The sequence below is a fragment of the Felis catus genome, chromosome F2, assembly GCF_018350175.1.
Source record: "Felis catus isolate Fca126 chromosome F2, F.catus_Fca126_mat1.0, whole genome shotgun sequence".
NCBI lineage: Eukaryota > Metazoa > Chordata > Mammalia > Carnivora > Felidae > Felis > Felis catus.
The window spans coordinates 69,083,264-69,103,452 of record NC_058385.1 but is presented as its reverse complement, the minus strand read 5'-3'; the positions used below and the strand labels follow the sequence as shown (position 1 = coordinate 69,103,452).

The 20,189-nt window shown below is 45.7% G+C and overlaps 1 protein-coding gene and 1 long non-coding RNA gene across 5 annotated transcripts in view; one reads left to right on the top strand and one right to left on the bottom strand.

Moving 5' to 3' along the window:
* LOC111558585 overlaps window positions 1-3,727 on the bottom strand; it is a 31,288-nt gene extending 27,561 nt beyond the window's left edge. The window contains exon 1 of one of the 3 annotated variants that reach the window (XR_006592689.1): window positions 3,592-3,727. This is a non-coding gene — a long non-coding RNA (uncharacterized LOC111558585). The remainder of the gene's footprint in view (window positions 1-3,591) is intronic. The other 2 variants (XR_002739654.2, XR_002739652.2) reach the window with 2 other exon arrangements.
* A 1,070-nt stretch (window positions 3,728-4,797) lies between these two features.
* Window positions 4,798-20,189, top strand: part of LOC123378906 (LRAT domain containing 2) — a 31,533-nt gene continuing 16,141 nt past the window's right edge. The window contains exon 1 of one of the 2 annotated variants that reach the window (XM_045050113.1): window positions 4,798-9,766. In XM_045050113.1, the coding sequence (XP_044906048.1) occupies window positions 4,798-5,742 (945 nt within the window). In that variant the 3' untranslated portion in view covers window positions 5,743-9,766. Of the gene's footprint in view, window positions 9,767-20,189 lie in introns of those variants that run through there. The other variant, XR_006592688.1, reaches the window with a different exon arrangement.

The following is a 20,189-nucleotide window of genomic DNA, read 5'->3' as shown; positions in this document are numbered from 1 at the left end:
CCATTCAAACCACTACACCTGAAGAGTCTGTGCCCATGCCTTGTCAGGTAGAAATGTCAGCTCTCGATTATTCCCTGCTGCTCTGGATAGGGATACTGTGAGAGTGACTAACTGGCATTCAACACAGCTTGTTTTTATTGAGCGCCTCCTCCAAGAAGGTGTGTGGGATGTGACATTTTGGGTCACTGCCGGGCTGGGGGGATGAAGCTATGGTGTGGCTGAGAATCCAAATCCAACGAACATGTCTTCAGTGAGTGGCTGCTCTTTGGGAAGATGCCTTCACGGGGCTTCATCCTTTGCCTGCCAGGCTCCATTTGCATGGAGTGCCTTTTCTCACGCAGCCTGGCCCCTCTACTGGACGTGCGTCCTCTCCCATACTTTTCCGGTCCATTTTCCAAGGGCCTTCAAACTTCAAAGCCTCCCACCTCTCTGACTGTACCTCCCAACCCAGCCCCTTGCTCACTGGCTCCTTTCTTTCTCCTGAACATCCCAATTCCTTCCCACCTTGGTTAGGAATGTGAAGGGAATGCCAAGGCCAGCTCAAGTTCCCCTTCCGCAGGAGTCCATCTCTGACCATCTTATCCAAAGTAGGTCACCACCCCAACAGCCTCTCTGTAGCCACAGTTAATCCCATTACCCTATTTTAGTTTCTTCAGGGCCCTTATCTCCCAGAAATCCTAATTCATTGACTTACTTGCGACCCCTCCCCCTGTCAGTGTATAAACGCCATCAGAGAAAGGACTTTGTCTATTGCGTTTTATCTCTGGCGCCCAGTAAAATCAGCAAAACTCAAGAATTTGTCAAATCTTTAAACAAAGTGGTTATGAGCACAAGCCTCGAAGTCAATGGGACCTGTGAAACTGTCCCGCTTGCTGGGAGAAGTCATCTAGCCTATCTAAATTTAATAGAATAATAGAGTCAAGAGCTCACCGGTCATTGTCATTATTAATCTAGCGTTGTGTCACCCCCATGAGTCCAACACCCTTGATGGCAGGCATTTTGACACTCATTTTTATACCCACATGCCTTGAAACTTCTCAGCACCCTCTACTTCCTCTTCCTTCAGGACATGTCATACTGTCCTAAGAAGTCTACTTATTTCTCTGTCTCCTCCACTACATTGAGTTCCATGGGGACATGAATATGTATAAAACCTGGTTTGGTGCCTGTTGAACTTGTAGAATGAATATGTGGTGTGTAAGACAAGGAGGTACCTAGTAGGTCTTCAAGAAATATGTTTTCAATCAAGCTCTCCCTAGAAAAGACATTTTAAGTACATGAATTAAAGAATAATACCAGGTGGTATATGATCCACTGCTGAATTATATATAATGAAGTGATAAAAGGGATAGTAGTAGAATTTGAATGGCAGAGATGGCCAACACAGAGATTCTCCGGGCCGATCAAGGAACCAGGTAGGTGAGGTGGTAGGACAGGATTGGGGCCAACTGGAGTCTACATCTCATCTCCAAGGCAACCATCACTTAGTTCTAGCTCTTTGATGTTATCGTGGAACGTGGGCCTGATGGGCTCATATAGTTAGTTTTTTCAAGTGAAGTTGGAAATCTAAGCATGAGATTTCCCAAGTGTAATTAATTAAATGATTATTGGAGATGAGCAAAGTATGTTTGGGAGCCCTATACAACCTCTGACCAAGATGATGAGATGGCAGTTGGGGCCCCCAAACAGGAATTAACAGAAGCTACCCAGGAGGCAGGTGATGGCCAAGGTTCCAGCAATGCATCCATCAAGCATTTATTGAGCACTTACTAAGTACCAAGCATTGGGATATAAAAATGACTCAGCACAAGTTTTCTGAGACTTTATAGTTGGTCAGTTGAAGAAACATTGCATCACATACCTGAACAGAACTCCTCAAGACAAGGGGACAGACATCTAGACAACGAGGTGTGGTTTCCTAATTATTAGATCTTTGTCCCAAAGTGCTGGCAGCAAACTGTCATACTACTGCATCCTTCTAAGGATTCTCCCATCCCTAGCCAACCTACCCAGTAGCAGCTAAGAGCAAAGTGGCCTTATCACTGCTGGTGCCTGTTGAACTTGTAGAATGAACTTGTGGTGTATAAGACAAGTCTCCCAGTCTAATAGACATAGGATGAGTCACCATTGCCTCTAGAAGCCTAACTCCACCCTATAAAATGGGTACCTACATTGACACAAAGCTTTCAGGTAACAGCAGCACCTCAGAACATGTGCCTCAGGCTGTTCAGAAAATATTTAAATTTAATCTTCACAGCAGGCACACAGAAGTCTCTTTTTGGTCTAACTTGTACTGTGATTTTAGACTTGCTGAAGGACTAACTTCCATCACAGCCCCACCAATATTGATCGTTCGGGCTCAAAAGGACCTAAGTAGATTGATTTTTTTTTTCTCTCTCTCTCTCAAACTAAAAAGGATCGCAGTAGCGTTAGTATATGCCTGTTTCCACTGGTTGGTATGCACACTGAATAAATAATAGTGTTACCTGGAAAAATTTAGTTAAAAGAAACAGTGATGGAAAACAGGGTAGAAGAGGTCTTAAATTGCATTCTTAATTCCACCACGCATTAGTCTGGTGTTCCAGTGACTGCCTGAGCTTGTCTATTAACAATGCCCCACCCCCACTCCAATCTAGACCTATTATTTTTTAAAAGACAAAGAACATTTTGGTAACCTGCATCTTAGGTACAAACAAAACAAAACACAAAACACACATACACAAAGAAACAAAAAGCAAAATCAGCATGGAGGAAGTGTCCCCTTGTAGTGAAGGTTAATAGGCAATGCTCCTCTCCTGTCACTTCCTTCTGTAAACCAGCAAATAGGAAATACATCTAGGAGGGGCCTCTGCTAATTTGTTTTTAATTTAAGGACAATTAGACAATCCCTATGTCCCCTAGCCCCAAGAAAAACAAGGAGAGCTGAATGCTTTCTCTCACTACCGGATGACCTGGTAACATTCGAAACAAAGAGATTATGAAATCAACTTTGTGCTAACTTCCAGGGACATCTAATAAATGGAGCGCAGGGCTTGAAAGCAAGCCAGCAACTTAGTCTTTGTTCTGTTTTATTCTGTTTCCTTTCTGTGAACTTTTTTTTCCCGTTCTAGGAACACCTCTAAACTGAGCTGTCCTAGCAAAACATTCTTTTCTGTGACCTCTGGCAAGAAATACAATCTAGAGAAAAGAAGAGAGAGAAGAGAAGAGAAGAGAAGAGAAGAGAAGAGAAGAGAAGAGAAGAGAAGAGAAGAGAAGAGAAGAGAAGAGAAGAGAAGGAAAGGAAAGAAAGCAAACGTCTGTCTACTACCTAATGAGGATTCCTCCCTCTCCAGGTACTCTAGGAAAGAAGAGGAGAAGAAACACAACAAACACCAAACTCTTATTTCCTCTCTCATCTCTGCACTGGCAGGTGGCGTATGCCTTCCAATTTCTTTTTAAAGCCATCAGCTGGGAAAAATACAAACTGAGCAAGCAGCAAAGACCCCCACTGCAAGCCTTTGCTCTAAGAACGCAAGTAGGATTCCCAGAGGCCAGCGCAGACAGCGGCGATCAGTGTCAACCAGCCCGCCCGCCCGCCGGTTGATTACTTACCAGTTGGATTTAAACCCGCTCCGACGTGGGGGCGTGGTCTGGGCGGAGCCTCGCGGCCCGGGTGGGCGGGGCGGAGGCGGGGATCCCGGAGGCTCTGCGCCGTGTGGGAAAGACCTGGGCTCCGGGAGCAAGCTTCTGTCTCTTTAAATGCCAGGGGCTGCGCTCCCGCCCGGGGAGCCCGGAGCCGGATCTACAATCCCGTCCCTCCCGCTCCGGCGCTTGTTGCTCGCCGGGTCCGAGCCGGAGCTGCCGCCGCCGGGCAGCCTGGCTGCTTCCTTCTCCGCCTTCTCGCGTCCCATCTACCCCCGAGAGCAGGTTGAGGGGGAACAGCAGTCCCTGCAGGAGGGAGGGGGTCCGTGTAAACAGGTATTGCCCCCCACCTTCATATCTTGGGGCGCTACGTACCCGCGGGGGCAAGACATGCGTCGCTTCCCGCTGCCCAGCCTCGCTGCCACCCGCGCCTGGAGAGGAGGGATTGCGGATCCCACACCTGCAAACTCACCCTAGAAGTCTCAAGGTGCGGTTGGGGGGGAGGGAGGGGTAAACTCCCCAAGGCCTCCACCTCTCTGCGGGTGAGTTTTCGCAGGTAACCCGAAGCCCTAGGGCAGGCGCGCGGGGGAGGGGCGGGCGAGACGGGTGGAGAGAGCGCCGCAGGTGAGCCAGGTAGGGTGGTTCACCTGCCCCGGCCGATCTGCGGGATCCTCGCCGGTTTCCCCGAGGATGGAGGCCTGGGGGGCGTCTCAGGGGCTAAGTTAGGGCCCAGGGGTGAAAGGAGGATGAAGAAAAGGGGGATTGGAGTAAAGTTTCTCGTCTTTACTCCCTCCTGCCTGGGCTCGGCAGGTAGGGCGCCGGCGGAAGCTGTTGGAGCTGCTGATGCAATGGGCTTTTGCCCGGGCGAGGTGAAGTGCTGGGGGCGGGGTAGAGCTAGAGTTGCCCGGCCTCCTGTGACCGTGACCCTAGAGGTGGAGAAATGAGGGAAGGCTCGCCGCAACCGAGCCTCCCCGTAAAATGGCTCCAGCTGCTGGGCCCCCAGCCATTCTTCCTTCTCTTAAGAAATCGTCCCTTTCACGGAGGGTCCTACATGGCTTCCTTGCTTTCCTCTTCCAACAGGTGGCCTCAGCCCCTGTCCGGGGACCCGTGCCAATGACCCTAGTGGTGGTTTCGCTTTCTCCCCTCTCGGCTGTGTGAACGTGTATCCGCAGCGTGATGGGCAACCAGGTGGAGAAACTGACCCACCTAAGTTATAAGGAAGTTCCCACGGCCGACCCGACTGGCGTGGACCGTGACGACGGCCCTCGCATCGGGGTCTCCTACATTTTCTCCAACGACGATGAGGACGTGGAGCCGCAGCCGCCGCCCCAGGGGCCGGATGGCGGCGGCGGCGGCGACGGCTTGCCCGACGGCGGCGACGGACAGCCACTGCCGCCGCCGCAGCCGTACGACCCGCGGCTGCACGAAGTGGAGTGTTCCGTGTTCTACCGCGACGAGTGCATCTACCAGAAGAGCTTCTCGCCGGGCTCCGCGGCGCTGAGCACCTACACGCCCGAGAACCTGCTCAACAAGTGCAGGCCTGGCGACCTGGTGGAGTTCGTGTCGCAGGCGCAGTACCCGCACTGGGCTGTATACGTGGGCAACTTCCAGGTGGTGCACTTGCACCGGCTGGAAGTGAGCAACAGCTTCCTGACCGACGCGAGCCAGGGCCGGCGCGGCCGCGTGGTGAACGACCTGTACCGCTACAAGCCACTAAGCCCGGGCGCCGTGGTGCGCAACGCGCTGGCACACGTGGGCGCCAAGGAGCGCGAGCTGAGCTGGCGCAACTCCGAGAGCTTCGCCGCCTGGTGCCGCTACGGCAAGCGCGAGTTCAAGATTGGCGGCGAGCTGCGCATCGGCAAGCAGCCCTACCGGCTGCAGATCCAGCTCTCGGCGCAGCGCAGCCACACGCTCGAGTTCCAGAGCCTGGAGGACCTGATCATGGAGAAACGGCGCAACGACCAGATCGGGCGCGCGGCGGTGCTGCAAGAGCTCGCCATGCACCTACATCCGGCCGAGCCGGACGAGGGCGACAGCGATGCGGCGCGGACTACGCCGCCTCCCGGGCGCCCCCCTGCGCCCGGACGGGAGGAAGAGGCCCGAGAGGCGGCGGTGCACTGAGGCGCGAGCCGAGTGCTGAGCCTTGAGAGGGAGCCGTTCGCCGCGGCCGCCACCCCCTCCCTCCTCTCACTCCCTCCTCCAGCACCTTCGGGGCCCCATCTGGGCTCCTGGGCCCTTTGGGAAAAGGAGAGATGGCGAATTGCGCAGCCAGCTGTGGCTTGAGCTTTTATCTTGGACGGAGGAGGAAGAGGGAGCAGGTAGGAGCACTTTGGCCGGGGCGGGGGGAGGGGGGCACGTCCTGCCTGCCCGCTGGCTCTTTCTTTCTTTTTGAGGTGGGCCAAAAGGTGGACTTATCTGACACTTCATCCCTGCTGGCCCTGGCTCCAAAATCGACCCTTAAGCACTCGCCCTCGGGAGTGGAGGGAAGTTCGGAGTACTAGGGCCGGCCGTTGCCTACCCCCTCCCCCCCCCCCCCCCCCCCCGCCCCACTTCCTCCCCTCCTCTGAAGGCGTGAAGGGTGCCCTGTACTGCGGCCTGGGTGGCGGCGCCCCGCCAGCTCCGAGAGCTAGAGATCTGCTACCGCCACTCCCCAGGGGCGTGTGTGGTACCTGGGAAGCTGGGGATTCCTGGGGTGTAAAGCCGGAGACCAGGCCCAGGTCCCAGCAGACTACAGCAGTGCAGCCCCCACCCCGTGAAGGGTGATAAATAGTTGGGTAAACTTGGGCTACAAAACAAAGACTTTGCTACCTCCCCCCTCACACCCCCGCCCGCAAGTAATTCATCATCTGGCACTGGCTTCTAGCAGAGTCTCCTGCTCCTTCCTGCTCCAGCCACCACTTCCCAGGTTCCAAGTAAATCATTGTCACCGACCAGCTAGGGGAAGGATTCAATTATGGTTCTGTTTAGCCGCCTTTGTTTCTCACCTGCTATCGTGGGCACTTTCGGCCTCGTTGTTATCAAAGGAGGGAATAGCCCTTTGTGTCTCAGATCTAATTAAACCTGCTCGGCTGTGTTCCTCGGCAGGTCACCCAGGGGCTTGGCTGGTGCCACCCCATAAAGTATCCACTACAGAAGCAGCCAAATGGGGTTGCCCTGGCAGGGATTAGTTAATCTCCCACCCATCACCCTAACCCCCTTCCTGAACAGTGAAGGTAACCTTTTTTAAAATGTAAGGCTTTGGTGGTGGGCCTGTAATTTTTTTTTTTTCCTCCTCACTTTTCCTCCCCCTCACTTTCGATTTTATTCTGCCCCGGATAAAACCTTAGGCTTGAAGTGGGCTCAACGACAAGGTGTTTGTTTCGCTAGCCACACCTGATGCAATTTAATTCAAGATGCAAAGTCTTGTTCTGTTGCAGCAGTGTCTTTGATCCTTGGAGAACACCCCTTCAGAGTGCTTTTGCAATTCAGAGGGGTGACAGCCATCACAAATTAAATGCCACCTGGTGTAGTCAGCACCAAATCTGGTGACAGTCCTAAGGCACGGGTTAGGGTTGTGAGATCTGTCAGCCACAGGCTGGCCTATACCGTTTGGATCTGCTGCTGATCCTGTGTGCTTTACTGTGGGACTTTTAGAGCATTTTTACAACCCATCTCTTATATTCCTGTGAGCTCTTTGGTAGTGTATGCCCTTGATTTCACAGTTCTTCTCTGCTGCAGACTGGCATTGCTAATGCCGTCTCAAAAGTTGAGTGAAGTTTTTCTTTCTCTTGGGAATCCTTATAGATGACACTAAACAAGTCCTTTTGTGAATGAATTCTCACAGTTGGATTGGAATTCTGTGTGAACATCCTATAGTGGTCTTTGGGCCTTCTCCCCCGGGGATTTCTAACTCATGGCAACAAGACTTGAAGGATGTCCTGGTATACTTTTTTCAAACTTGGAAGCTGAGGCCATAATTTTTACAAGCCTAGACCGTCGTAGCACCTCAATATGAACTAATTTAATTTCAGGGACATTAGCTGTGTTCCCTGTTCTCACAAGGATCACCAAACAGGTCCTGTCACTTTGCTAAAGATGAACCACACTCAGCCCTGGTCTGGAACTTTGGAGAGCTACCAGTCACCTGTGGAGATGTAGATCTAGTTTTCCATGCTTAATAATGTCACAGTTTCATGTCTACATTCTTTTGCTCATGGAAAAGCTGAGCAAGGTAAGAGACCTTTAGGAGAGCCTAACATACCTAACAGATCTGGATTTTCTTTTATGCTTAACGCAGTAGTCGAAAGACCAATGTGCGGACAGCCAGAAGGAGAACAGCAGGACGGCACTTTCTAGCAGTTTTGGGCTGGCTAGCCAGCTAGCTCTTTCACTCCCCCACCTCTGTGTCCCCCTTTGCCCTCAGTTGGAAAGTGAATGTCATTGGTCACATGGAGGTAACAGCAGTGACAGTCTGTTAAAAAGGAACTGCTTTTTTGTTTGTTTTTAAGTTTTTATTTATTTATTTTGAGAGAGCGAGCACGAGTGGGGAGGGGCCGAAAGTGAGGGAGAGAATCCCAAGCAGGCTCCGCACTGTCAGCGCGGAGCCTGACACAGGGCTTGAACCCTCGAAGCCATGAAATCATGACCTGAAGTGAAACCAAGAGCCCCCCGGGCGCCCCAAAGGAACTGCTTTTTGTGAGAAGTCTCAACTTGAAGGAAGAACTTGTGAAATCCGCGCCCATTGTATCATTCTGCCTCCAGAGAAGAGGTTTTTGTGAAAAGGAACCGGACGAGAAAATCCATCTATTCCGGATACGGCTTTCCCATGTAACGCATGTGTCTTTACTGGCTACCCGTGAAGTGAAGTGTGTAAATACAAAGAAGGATTTCACTGGAAGTTTTGTTAGGGTTCTCATGCTTTAAAGGAACAACCAATCAACGAAGGCTCCAAGAAAGGGGGACTCCATCGACTCCGCTCTCTCCTCAAGGTGGCAGTGTTGTGGATAAGTGAGTTCTTCATGTCCAGGCTATGGCTACATCCGGCACTTTAAAAAAAAAATAGATGTATTTAATAATTTCTGTTTCTCCCTTGTAATAAGACTTCAGAACTATCTTGCGCTGTGAAGTATGTATGTTCTCTGAAAGAAAGAAATATTGATTCTGACGTTCTTGAGAAGCTGTGGCAGGGATGAACAGGGCCGCGGACCGGACCGAATACTAAAAAGTAATGAAACAAATTCTATTTTCTTATTTGAGCAAATATTTTATTGAGACTGCTTCTGTATGTCAGAGAAGCCCACAACTTCAGCTACACGACTTTTTGTATTGAAAGAACTACTTTTTGTAGCTTTTATTCCACATGTGATTTCAAATGACTTTATAGCACTAAAATGCCTAGCAGAAGACTACACCAGACCTTTAAGAAAGTTTTTAGTTTTTATGAAAAAAATGACACTTCGGTGGTTAACACTTCTCATGTCTTTGGTGCTTCTGGCCCTAAGAGCACCACTAGACAACACGACAACCACATGGAAACATATTTTTGGAAGCAAAACTTTAATTTTATATGACATATGCTATGGAGAGTGAAGAAAATTTAATGCTACTTGTTTTCTATTTTTTTTTCTTAAGATGGAATTCACTGTGTCGAAGACTCTTGATATTATGTGATTGTCTAACCATTTTTTAAAATATAAATGAGAATAAAATCTCTTGTGATCATGGTCCTTGAATGGTTTTGTTTGAAAAGTTATGTTTTATTTGTGAATTTTTTTTTTCAAATCGTGGTAGCTATGAACTTGACTGGTTTATTCAGATTTTCACTATGTTCTCTTCTTAGCTCTAATTCCTGTGACCCATGGGGGATTCCTTTGACTAATGCGGTAAATTCTCTGTGTGTTTTATTTCCTGGTGAATTGTGTAAACTGTATTTTTGTTGAAGATTGTACGTTAAATCAATGTTACGTTCTCATACCACTTCTTGAGAAGGAGGTTCCGATTTGAAATTGTATCATTTCCTTCAAAATGAAGGGCAGTGTTTAGTTAAATAAAAGACTGATGACCTCTTTTGAACTACTTCCTCTTCACTATCTTATTAAAATAAAATCTGTCAAGTCCTTTTGAAAAGCGCTCTGAGGGTTTCCAATAAACCATCCATTAGTGTTAACTGGATTTATGTTTTTTTCCCACTTGTATACCTTCTTCTGCCATATGCGGTCCAAAATCAAGCTGCAATTTTTCTGAGAATGTTAGTGTGTTTCATCGTTACGTTGTTCAGTAAACATTTTGATGAATTCATTTAGTGACAAAGCCCTCCCTACGTTTGCTGTGTGAGAATTTCATCACCCATTGCTTCTAGGTTATCAGTGTTCATGAAAAATGTCTCATAAACATAAATTTTCTGAGCGCATTGATTTTCAGAATCAATGGGAACATTGCTGATCACTACGCTCCCTTGTTGGAGTCTACACTGGGGCATTTTGGTATTAAGATCAGTTGCATCTTAAGTAGTTTCAGAGTCTCAGACAAAGGGAGTGTGCTCATTGGGTAGCTGAATTACAGAAAATGGGCAAATGTGACCATATGGCCCTGTTGGCATAGTAAGGAGGCAGGTGCCAGCAGTTGGTAGAGGAGCAGATGTGGCATCTGGGACTGGTGTGTGGGAGGTGGCCAGCACCTGAAACCATTGCCACAGACCTGTGAGATTCAAAAGCCTGGGCTTTGTCAACAGGCTCCTATGAAAAATGTAAATAGGGAGAAAGGTGAATGCAGAAGGGAGTAGGAAGCTCCATGGCGGGGAGCCCATTTATCCCCAGAGTGGGAGTCCTTAATTTATCATGGTTCTCACTGCACAAAGTAAAGGGAGGGGACCCTAATACAGGATGTGCATTTATACTTGGGTGATCTTGGTGTAGGCTGCTGTTCCCATTTCCTCTAAGTGGACTGAGCCTGCCTAATGTAGGAAAATGACATGTTTGGAGGCATTTAAAAGGACCTCCAAAATGAACAGGCCCAGAATATGTGCAGAAGGGCTTTTATTTCCTTTTACTGAATTAACTGGGAAAACTGCTTATTGAACGAATGTAGCAATTTTATCTGCAGAGTAGATGCAAGAGTGATTAAGGTGTATTTGCGAGCACAACAAGATACTACTAGCTATTTATGAAGGGCTGGAGGATGTTGAGCTCTAGTCTAGGTACTAGAACACAGGTTACAAGCAACACCTTGAGAGATAGTCCCTGCCCTGGAGTTTGTTTCTCAGGGCAAATCAATTTCACACCTATGTTTAGGACAGATTCTAATCAAAGATAGCCCTGGAAAGTGCTGATGGTTGGTAGGTCTTCAAAGAAAGCAGATGGGTGTAGGGTTTTTTTTGTTTTTTGTTTTTTTTTTTCAATTTTATTTTTTTAAATTTACATCCAAATTAGTTAGCATTTAGTGCAACAATGATTTCAGGAGTAGATTCCTTAGGGCCCCTTACCCATTTAGCCCATCCGCCCTCCCACAACCCCTCCAGTAACCCTCAGTTTGTTCTTCATATTTATGAGTGTCTTCTGTTTTGTCCCCCTCCCTGTTTTTGTATTATTTTTGTTTCCCTTCCCTTATGTTCATCTGTTTTGTCTCTTAAAGTCCTCATATGAGTGAAGTCATGATTTTTGTCATTCTCTGAGTAATTTCACTTAGCATAATACCCTCCAGTTCCATCCACATAGTTACAAATGGCAAGATTTCATTCTTTTTGATTGCCGGGTAATACTCCATTGTATATATATACCACATCTTTATCCATTCATCCATCGATAGACTCTTTCCATCAATTTCTATTTGGGCTCTTTCCATGCTTTGGCTATTGTTGATAGTGCTGCTATAAACATGGGGGTGCATGTGTCCCTTCGAAACAGCACACCTGTATCCCGTGGATAAATGCCCACTAGTGCAATTGCTGGGTCCTAGGGTAGTTCTATTTTTAGTTTTTTGAGGAACCTCCATATTGTTTTCCAGAGTGGCTGCACCAGCTGGCATTCCCGTGGGTGTAGGTTTAGTTGAAGTACTCCCTTCGGAGAATTCAGACCAAAATTGTACAAATGATGGCAAAAAGGAGGTAACTAATAAAATACTCTCAAAGTACTTAACCGGGAGGCTTCTAAATTCCCAGTGCCTAACCTACAAAGATAAACCAGATCCATAGTTTCTGTCCTCAATGTAACTTACGTTCTGACAGGTAAGGCAGGTAACTACTTGCCAAAAAGGAATTCACAGTAAGGAATTTCATTTCAGTTAATGGGAATGTACAGGGTATATAAAAGAGGATCTCTCCATCAATGAGTCAGTGGAGGCTTCCATGAAGAAGCATTTATGCTGAACTCTGGAAGAGGTGCAGGAGAGAGCCAGGGGCTTCAGAGTGTGCACAGGTTACATTAATTCGGTGGGGGGTGGGGAAGTCTGGGGAGTGAACAAAAGAATGTTGAGTGCTCTCAGAATGGCTTTGCTTCAGACTCCAGTAGGACAAAGCAGAGAGAGTTTGAGTGAGTGAATGAATTTGGGGATTGGGTTTGCTAGAGTAGAAAGCCTTCCTATCATCTAAAGGTACTGTCATAGCTCTGGTTTGAATAGGGTCAGGCAGCAGTGGGTTTAGGATGGAATGAAAAGTGGGAGCAAGTGAGTGATACTGTCTTTCCCTCTCCCAGAACTCAATTGCCAGCCAGGTTATGAAGTAGAGTGAATTTCGGTCTTTTCCCTGATGCTATAATAAGTCTTTGATGCCTTGCTTGTGAAGTGTGGCCATAAATGACTCAGAAGATGAGCTCTGCTACTTTTAGGGAGAAACTTGTACAATAATGTAATTAACCCCCAAGATTTGATTGTCTTGATAGGTGCTTTTTTTTTTTTTAAACCTCATAACTGAGGATTCTCAGTAGTTGGGCTAAACTGGAGGTAGAGGGGCACCTGGGTGGCTCAGTCGGTTGAGCATCCGACTTCAGCTCAGGTCATGATCTCACAGTTCGTGAGTTCGAGCCCCGCATCGGCCTCTGTGCTGACAGCTCAGAGCCTGGAGCCTGCTTCAGATTCTGTGTCTCCCTCTCTCTCTGCCCCTTCCCTGCTCATGCTCTGTCTCTCTCTGTCTCAAAAATAAATAAACATTAAAAAAATTTTTTTAAATAAAAAATAAACTGGAGGTAGAGGGTCTGACCTAGGTAACAAAGAACTGAATAGTGGTTAAGGCCTGACTGTCAAACTACCTGGGTTTCTCTCCTCTGCGCTCTGCTTACTATGAAGCTCGTAATCTTAAGCTTCGTGGGAGAAGTTACATACTTGCTTGGAAGCTTTAGTTTATCTTCTGTACAGTGTGGCTTACGACGGTGGTCAATTCATTTCAGTCATTCTTGGAAAATAAATATATAGTGTGTATAATAACATAATCGGACTAAAATAATAGTATCTACTTCAAATGGCTGTAAGCACAAAATGAAACATGCACGTAAAGCGCAGATCAATAGCTATTATGATTGACTAGAGAAAATCTAGGATATTGTATGTGTTGAAAACCTTATTCAGAATGAAGTGACTCTCTGGGAGAGAGATCTTCCCTTTAGTTCTGGAGAATTTCTCAGCTAGATACAAGAAATTGGTAAGGTAAAGAGATAACTAATTAATACTTTAGTTGTCTCACTACTGCTATAGCATTTGAAATGTTTTCTTGAGCTTTGATTTTTAGTAGATGAACCGTTTAACTTGTTAATACGTTTTATTACGTTTACTCATTAATTCAACAAATATTTCCAAAGAACTTTTAAGGTACTAAGGTGTTGGAGAGCTGAGGAGGAATTAGAAGTGATTGTGTGGTGAGAATATTAACACTGATGAGGTCACCTTGTCCACAATGTCCAGTTTGAATCATCACAACAGCCTTTCTGGACAGATGCTCAGATCTCCATTTTATAGTTGAGGAAACAGGTTTAGAGAAATGAGGCGATTTATCCGTGGTCACATAGCTAATAAGCTACAGCTTCTGGCCTGGAACAGGAATGCTGGTCTCCAAAGCCCCAGGCTAGGATTCCCCCACTAGAAGATCATCTGGTCACTCCCCACTTTTGGCTGCCCCTCCCTCCTTACCCAAAAAGAATACATAGAACGTTCTTCTGCTCCGACATTTGGCTTGTTGCGTTATCTGAGTAGCAGGTAGATTTTCATCCTGTTGCAGCAACTCTGAGGGCAGTGTGACCCTGGAAGCCAGAAGAGTCAGGAAGAGGGGAAGCAGCTCTCACAAGAGAGATTTTAAATCCTTATAGTGAGTAACGATCACCAGCCCTGGGTGAATGCTGACCATCCCCTAATTACCTCCACACTCCCTGTGGCTGAGCATTGTGACAGTCCTACTGAAACTGTCCCTCTCTGTGCTTCTGTGACTCCCTTTCTCCCTTAAGGCCAAAGTCAGGTCACACAGGCCGACTTCATATCATGGCTCCAGCCCCTGGCTTGCTATGTGGCCAGTGGGCAAGTGAATAACTTCTTGAAGCCACTTTGACGGACCTAAAAATTGGAGCTAGTAGGATGGTGTACTCCATAGGTCTGTTTACCGGCTTACATGAGATAACATAAATCAAGTGCATCATGGAGCATGTAGGTATGGAGTGGTGGCCATATTGGCTCTGCCACAAATGGTGTGGCTACAAGCATGATATATGACCTTGAACAAGTCCCTTTCCCACACCAGGACCCTGAATTTAGGACTCCCAACAGCAGTCCATGACAAGATTCCAAGTACAACTTTATCCTTTGAGATGGTTCTAGAAGTTGCTAGTTGCTTTAATTGATTATAATTAATGAATACTTATTCCTTGGCCATAGCCCTAAACCTCATTCATGTAAAAAATTAATATGTAAAAAAATTACTATGTAAATGTAAAAAAGTAATACTAGGATGACTGAACTTCAGGGAGCACTTTTATTACGAAAAGTAGAGACTATATAATGTTTTTATGAACCGGCAAATTTTGTTACAATATTTAATGTTAGAAACCAAATCTGGGCCATTGATGAGGTAAAAGGCAATGATAAGAGTAAATCTGTATCTCCTTTAGAAATAGTATTTCCTAGAGTAAGTTTTTTGTTGCTGTTCCATTTTTAATTTTTTTTAATTTTGCTCTTTGAACACTGATTTTTTTTTCTTTTTTTTTGCACGCTAGGGTACACTTCGCTATCTGGCTCTACTGTTGGTGGATACATCAAAGCCCACGGAGAGAGAATTCTCTTGTATCTCAATGGATACACATGATTTATTCTACTTTATTCTAATGGGGTCTATTTCTTTTTATATTTCAGTAAGAGCAAGGTTGTTCATAAAGCCATAAAGCATCAAACGGTGGCAGTTCTTTGTGCTGACATCTCTTTTAGTACTTTAAAAAAAAAAAACTTAATAGACTTTATTTTTTAGAGCAAAATTTATTTTTTAGGTTCACAGCGAAATTGGGTGGAAAGCAGAGTTCCCGTATCCCCCCTCTCCCAACCACAAAGCCTCCCCCAGGGTCAGCATGACTATCAGTTTCGCACATTGTTCCACTGGATGAGCCAACACTGACACATCATTAGCAACCATAGTTACGTTAGGTCTCACTCTTTGTGTTGTGCATTCTATGGTTTTGAAAAGTATATCCACCATTCTAGTATCTGGGAATAGTTTTACGCAAGACATGTCTCCTTCCTTTCTTTCTCTCCCAAGCTAAGAATTGGACTATTTTCAGCTCTTTATCAAGCCTTAAGGGACACTTCTCTGCAGGACCCTTCTGTTTTCTTTGCCATTCCGAATGATGCGTCTGGCTAGCATTGTGTTCATTCATTCTTTACGTATTGAGGCTGACCAGGCAACCTGCTACCCACTGGGGCTAGAAAGAGGAATACCACGAGGTCCCCGTGTCCAGGTGCCTACCCGCATTCCGCTGAGCAAGACAGGCACATAGTAAATAGGACGGAGAACGGGCAGGCTCCAGGCGTTATAGCAGCACTGGCAAGGGGTGGGGGTGTTAGCAGCTAACCCCATGTGGTGGGGTTAGGGAAGGGGGGCCAGAATGAGCTTCCTAGGCAAAGTTAAGTAGATAGCAGGAAGTCTTATCAGAAGAAGGTTCTGACATAATCCTGCTCCCATCTCATCAACCCTTTATTTTGGGAGCAAAACACACATCTGTCTCTGTACGAGGTTGGGGGAGTGGGGGGACATGAGAACAAATACTATAAATTGCTTAGTAATTCCTTTTTTTCTTTTTTGTAGCGCAGATACAGATTTCAGCCAACCAGGGCACATTATTGAAAGCTCTGAAAGCATAATTGCACGGCGTTAAAAGTGTTCTGTTCTCTTTAGCCCCATCCTCCAGCTACCTTTAGGCATAACCAAGCAGTTCCAACACAGTTGAGGTTGAGGCTGCTTTCTCTGTGTTTCGAGGGAGCTGAGAGGCTCTCATTGGAAAGGGAGTGGAGAGCATTGCCCGGCGCTGGAGTCAGGCCTGGGTTGTCAGCCCGGCACCTCCCCTTTCTGTGCCACTTGGGCAGATGGCCTCGCCTGGCTTGGGAGACCGGGGTGTATTCATTTGTAAAGGGGGAATGATGTGTTACCCACCACGCGGGGTTATGGAGTACCTGGTAATAGACAGAAATCACTGGGAAGTAGTCCTGGGAGAAAGCTTGATGCTCAGGGATTGGTGGCTGTCATTATCCATTTTCCCCTTTTCCCTTTTGCCCTGTGTGCACGACTCACCCGAAACCCACAGATGAATTTAGGATTGGAGCAAGTTGAGCCAAAGAAACTTAACCAGAGTTAAGATGGTCGGAGATGATGTGACATTTAGTTTTGTAATGGTTAAAACTCTCTGGCTCCAGGTATTGAAGAAAATCATAAATAGATGTGCACATACATGTATGCTCACATGCACACACACCCCAACGAGCCAAGTGCATCATTTCATCGGAATCTTTAGTTTCTCCCCAACCCGACAACGTACGAGGTGAAGCTCAGGCTTTGACATCATCGTATCCTCATAAAGCTGTAACTGTTTTATTACCTCCCAGGTTAGTGCCTCTCTCTGCCTGCCCTTTAAGCCTATGAATATTTTTTTATTAATATAATTTTATTACTTTTTTTTTACAGTTCAAAAATAATATGTGCTTAAAAGAAGTTCAAATAGCAAAGTCTATAAAGTAAAAGAAAGGACATCTTCCATTGCCTTTTTTCACCTTGTTCCACATGTGACTAGGGGTTATCAATATTACATGTGTTGTGTATTCCTTCTAGAATTTTTTCTATGAATATTCAGATATGCTTAGCTGCCCAGTTTTTTTAATTAGCTCATGCTACCCATATTACTGTGATAGTTCTATTTTTCACTCATTAATAAATCCAAACCTTCTTCATATTAGTACATAAAGTTTCTAGAATGTTCTTTTTAAATAGCTCTTTAATATTTCATAGTCAAAAGTTTCTGTTTCTTATTTATGTGTTTTTTCCTTAATGTGCATTTCAACTATATCCATTTTTTCTTAATTATAAATGATACAAACATTTTTGCTATACATGTTCTTGGCATGTATGGGAGTGTTTCTTTAAGGAATTTTTTTTAAATGTTTATTTTTTGAGAGAGAGAGAGAGAGAGAGAGAGACAGAGTGTGAGTGGGGTAGGGGCAGAGAGCGACACAGAATCCGAAGCAGGCTTCAGGCTTCGGGCTGTCAGCACAGAGCCTGATGTGGGGTTTGAACCCACAAGCTATGAGATCATGACCTGAGCCAAAGTCAGACGCTTAACTGAATGAGCCACCCAGGCACCCCTGTATGGGAGTATTTCTGAAGGACATAATCATTGAAGTGAAATTTCTGGATTAAAGGTTATGCAAAATGTAAGTTTTGATAGGAATGACCATGTGACCCTCTAAAAAAGATTGTGCCAATTACAGTAAAGCTGTTTGAAAATATTCGCTTACTTACAGGTGAAAAATAGTACATTGTTGTTTGAGTTTCTATGGGAGTTTTATTTTTTACCGCCTGAGCTAATCTCATTGGTATCTCCAAGAATTCAAATCAGCGGTTTACAGTGTTATTCCATTACAAACATTCTAACATTCTAATTCTCTCCAAAGCACTTGGTTATTGAGTGGGCCTGACGAATTCCAGAGTCTAATATGTGAACTTGAGCAAACCAAAACTGTGCTTTTAAAAATGTTAATCGGAGTGTGCAACATGCTGCTTTACACACTTTAGTGGCTTCCAGTGGTGCTTAGAATAAAATCTAAGTTCTTTACCGTGACCTATTGGCCTGCACAATCCGGCCTCTGCTTAGCTGCCAACTTCACTTCTTATCACTCCTTCTTGCAGCTGTATTCCAGCCTCACAGTCCTATATTTTTTTCCCTAAACACACCAAGGTCTTTCTAACTTGCTTTAGAACAGTATTTTCAGACACTCTATCGACCTGCAATAAGAAATGAACTGTGTCATAACTAAATGCCTACATACATGTATGTGTGTGTATGTACATATCTGAAACTAAATTTGACCAAACAATTCCTAACTGCACTGTGACACCATGTCGCAAGATGGTGCAGAATCATGGCTCCCCAAAGCTGTCTGCACCCTAATGTTTTCTGACTCGTTGAAATCCTGAAATTGAAGATTCACTCGTAAGGGGAAGAAATATCCAGAGCCTCATAGTTTCACCTCTTTACAGATCACTTTAGACAAACGTTTCATTTGAATGCCTGTCACCTCCTTAGCCTTTCCTTCAGAAGTGCACATGTTCACCACACGTTTGGAGCTTACAGACCTGGGCGAGGCATGATAGGGAGATGTGAATTGTGTTATGAGGCATGTATAATGCTTCGATAGTCATTTTGGAAGAATCAGATTAAAGAGTTGAAAGACACTTGAAAGTAATAAGGATAAAATGAGACATTCAACTGTGAGATGTAGCTAGGGACAAGAGGACATTTGAGCCACCTTCATCATCTCCCTCTAGCAATGAAAACACTAATTTAACGTGTTGATAATGTTATGCATTGCTAAAGCATGTTTCACAGGTTATTGAATTAAATCTCTGCACCCTCTCTTTAAGATACGATTACCATTCTCCTTGAATAGGTGTAGAAATTGAGCTTCTGAGAAAAGGAAATAAAATGCTCACTGAGCACATACTATGCTCCAGACCCCATGGTTGCAGCCTTACAAGTGGTATTTCATTTAATCTCCAGTATAACCTGGGAGGTTGCCACGGTGATTCTTATTTTAATATGAAGTCATGATTTGTCCAAGATGGCTGACCTGTGAAATGGGCCAAACAAGATTCAGCCCACAGTTATCTGACTGGAAATGCAAGCATTTCCAGGTCACACAACCACAAAAGCTTGTCTTCAGATTTCCTCGGTGCTGCTGAAAGTTGGCGAGGTGGAACATTCCACCTATACCTTCTTCAGTGGCCCCTGGTGCTCTGAAAACGGAGTCAATGAAGGCAAGAAACTGAACAATCCAACTGACAGATGACCAAGAGCTGAGAGAAGACAAAGCCCTCTGTACAAGGGGCTATGATTTTTTTTTTTTTTACTTGAACTTATTATTTGGGCAGAATTTCAAAGTTGCTTCAATACGCATAATGCAAAAGAAACTCTTATCTACCCTTGATGCAGATTCATCTTTTGTCAGCATTTTGTTCCATTTGCAAAATGGGAGTGGGATACATGTTTTTAATGTCATTCTTGCCAAGGACTCCGTGAGTCTAGCAGCTCTGTTATTCCTCATAAGAAGTGTCCTGCCGCCCATCTCTCTTACTCGTCCTTTCCCACCCATGTTTTCAGCTTCAGTCTTGCACTATTGCCCAGGATTTCCTGCTCTCACCCATCGGAGGTGCATGGCTGGCTCTGGCATGGGTCAGCAAGAATCCAGATCGCTGGTCTACCACTTACTACTATTGTAAGGTTCAGAGAGGCAGTTTCCTCGTCGAAAGAAGGGGCCTGAGGTGGCCCCTTCCAGAGTGTTTGTGAAGATTATGTGGGATCATGTGAGAGAAAAGAAGTTTCGCCACAGCACCAAGCAGAGTAAATTCCCCTATAAATGCAAACTCACATTGCCAAGGACCCCTATTTCATCCTGTAGCCATTTGAACAGCCTAGCAGATGTTAAAATCTTAAAACACTTCCATAGCAGTTGATAAATATCTGCTTCCCCAAAACCTGCCCCTCACCCCTCATCACTCCCACCTTCCTGGCTACCTTGCCGCTGCCCTGGGACCCCCCCCCCGCCACACACACACAACATCCCCAAAGACTAACAGGTACACGCCTGCAGAGTTGGGGCCTCCAGCACTCGGCTGAAGTTCTATGTGCACCACTTTGATTGGTTGATGACTGCTGAAAAATGTTAATATCACTGCAGAATATTAGCTTAAGTACCTATAAATACTACCACCCCCATTTACAAATGACGAAGGAAGTTGAGGGAAGGAGGGAGTAACTTTGCCCAGTGTCACACAACTGATAATGACTTCAGCCTGAGACTATTTAATTTCCAAAACCTTGTCCAGTCCCCACAGAGTAGAGTCCCAGCCTCCAGGCTGGGTT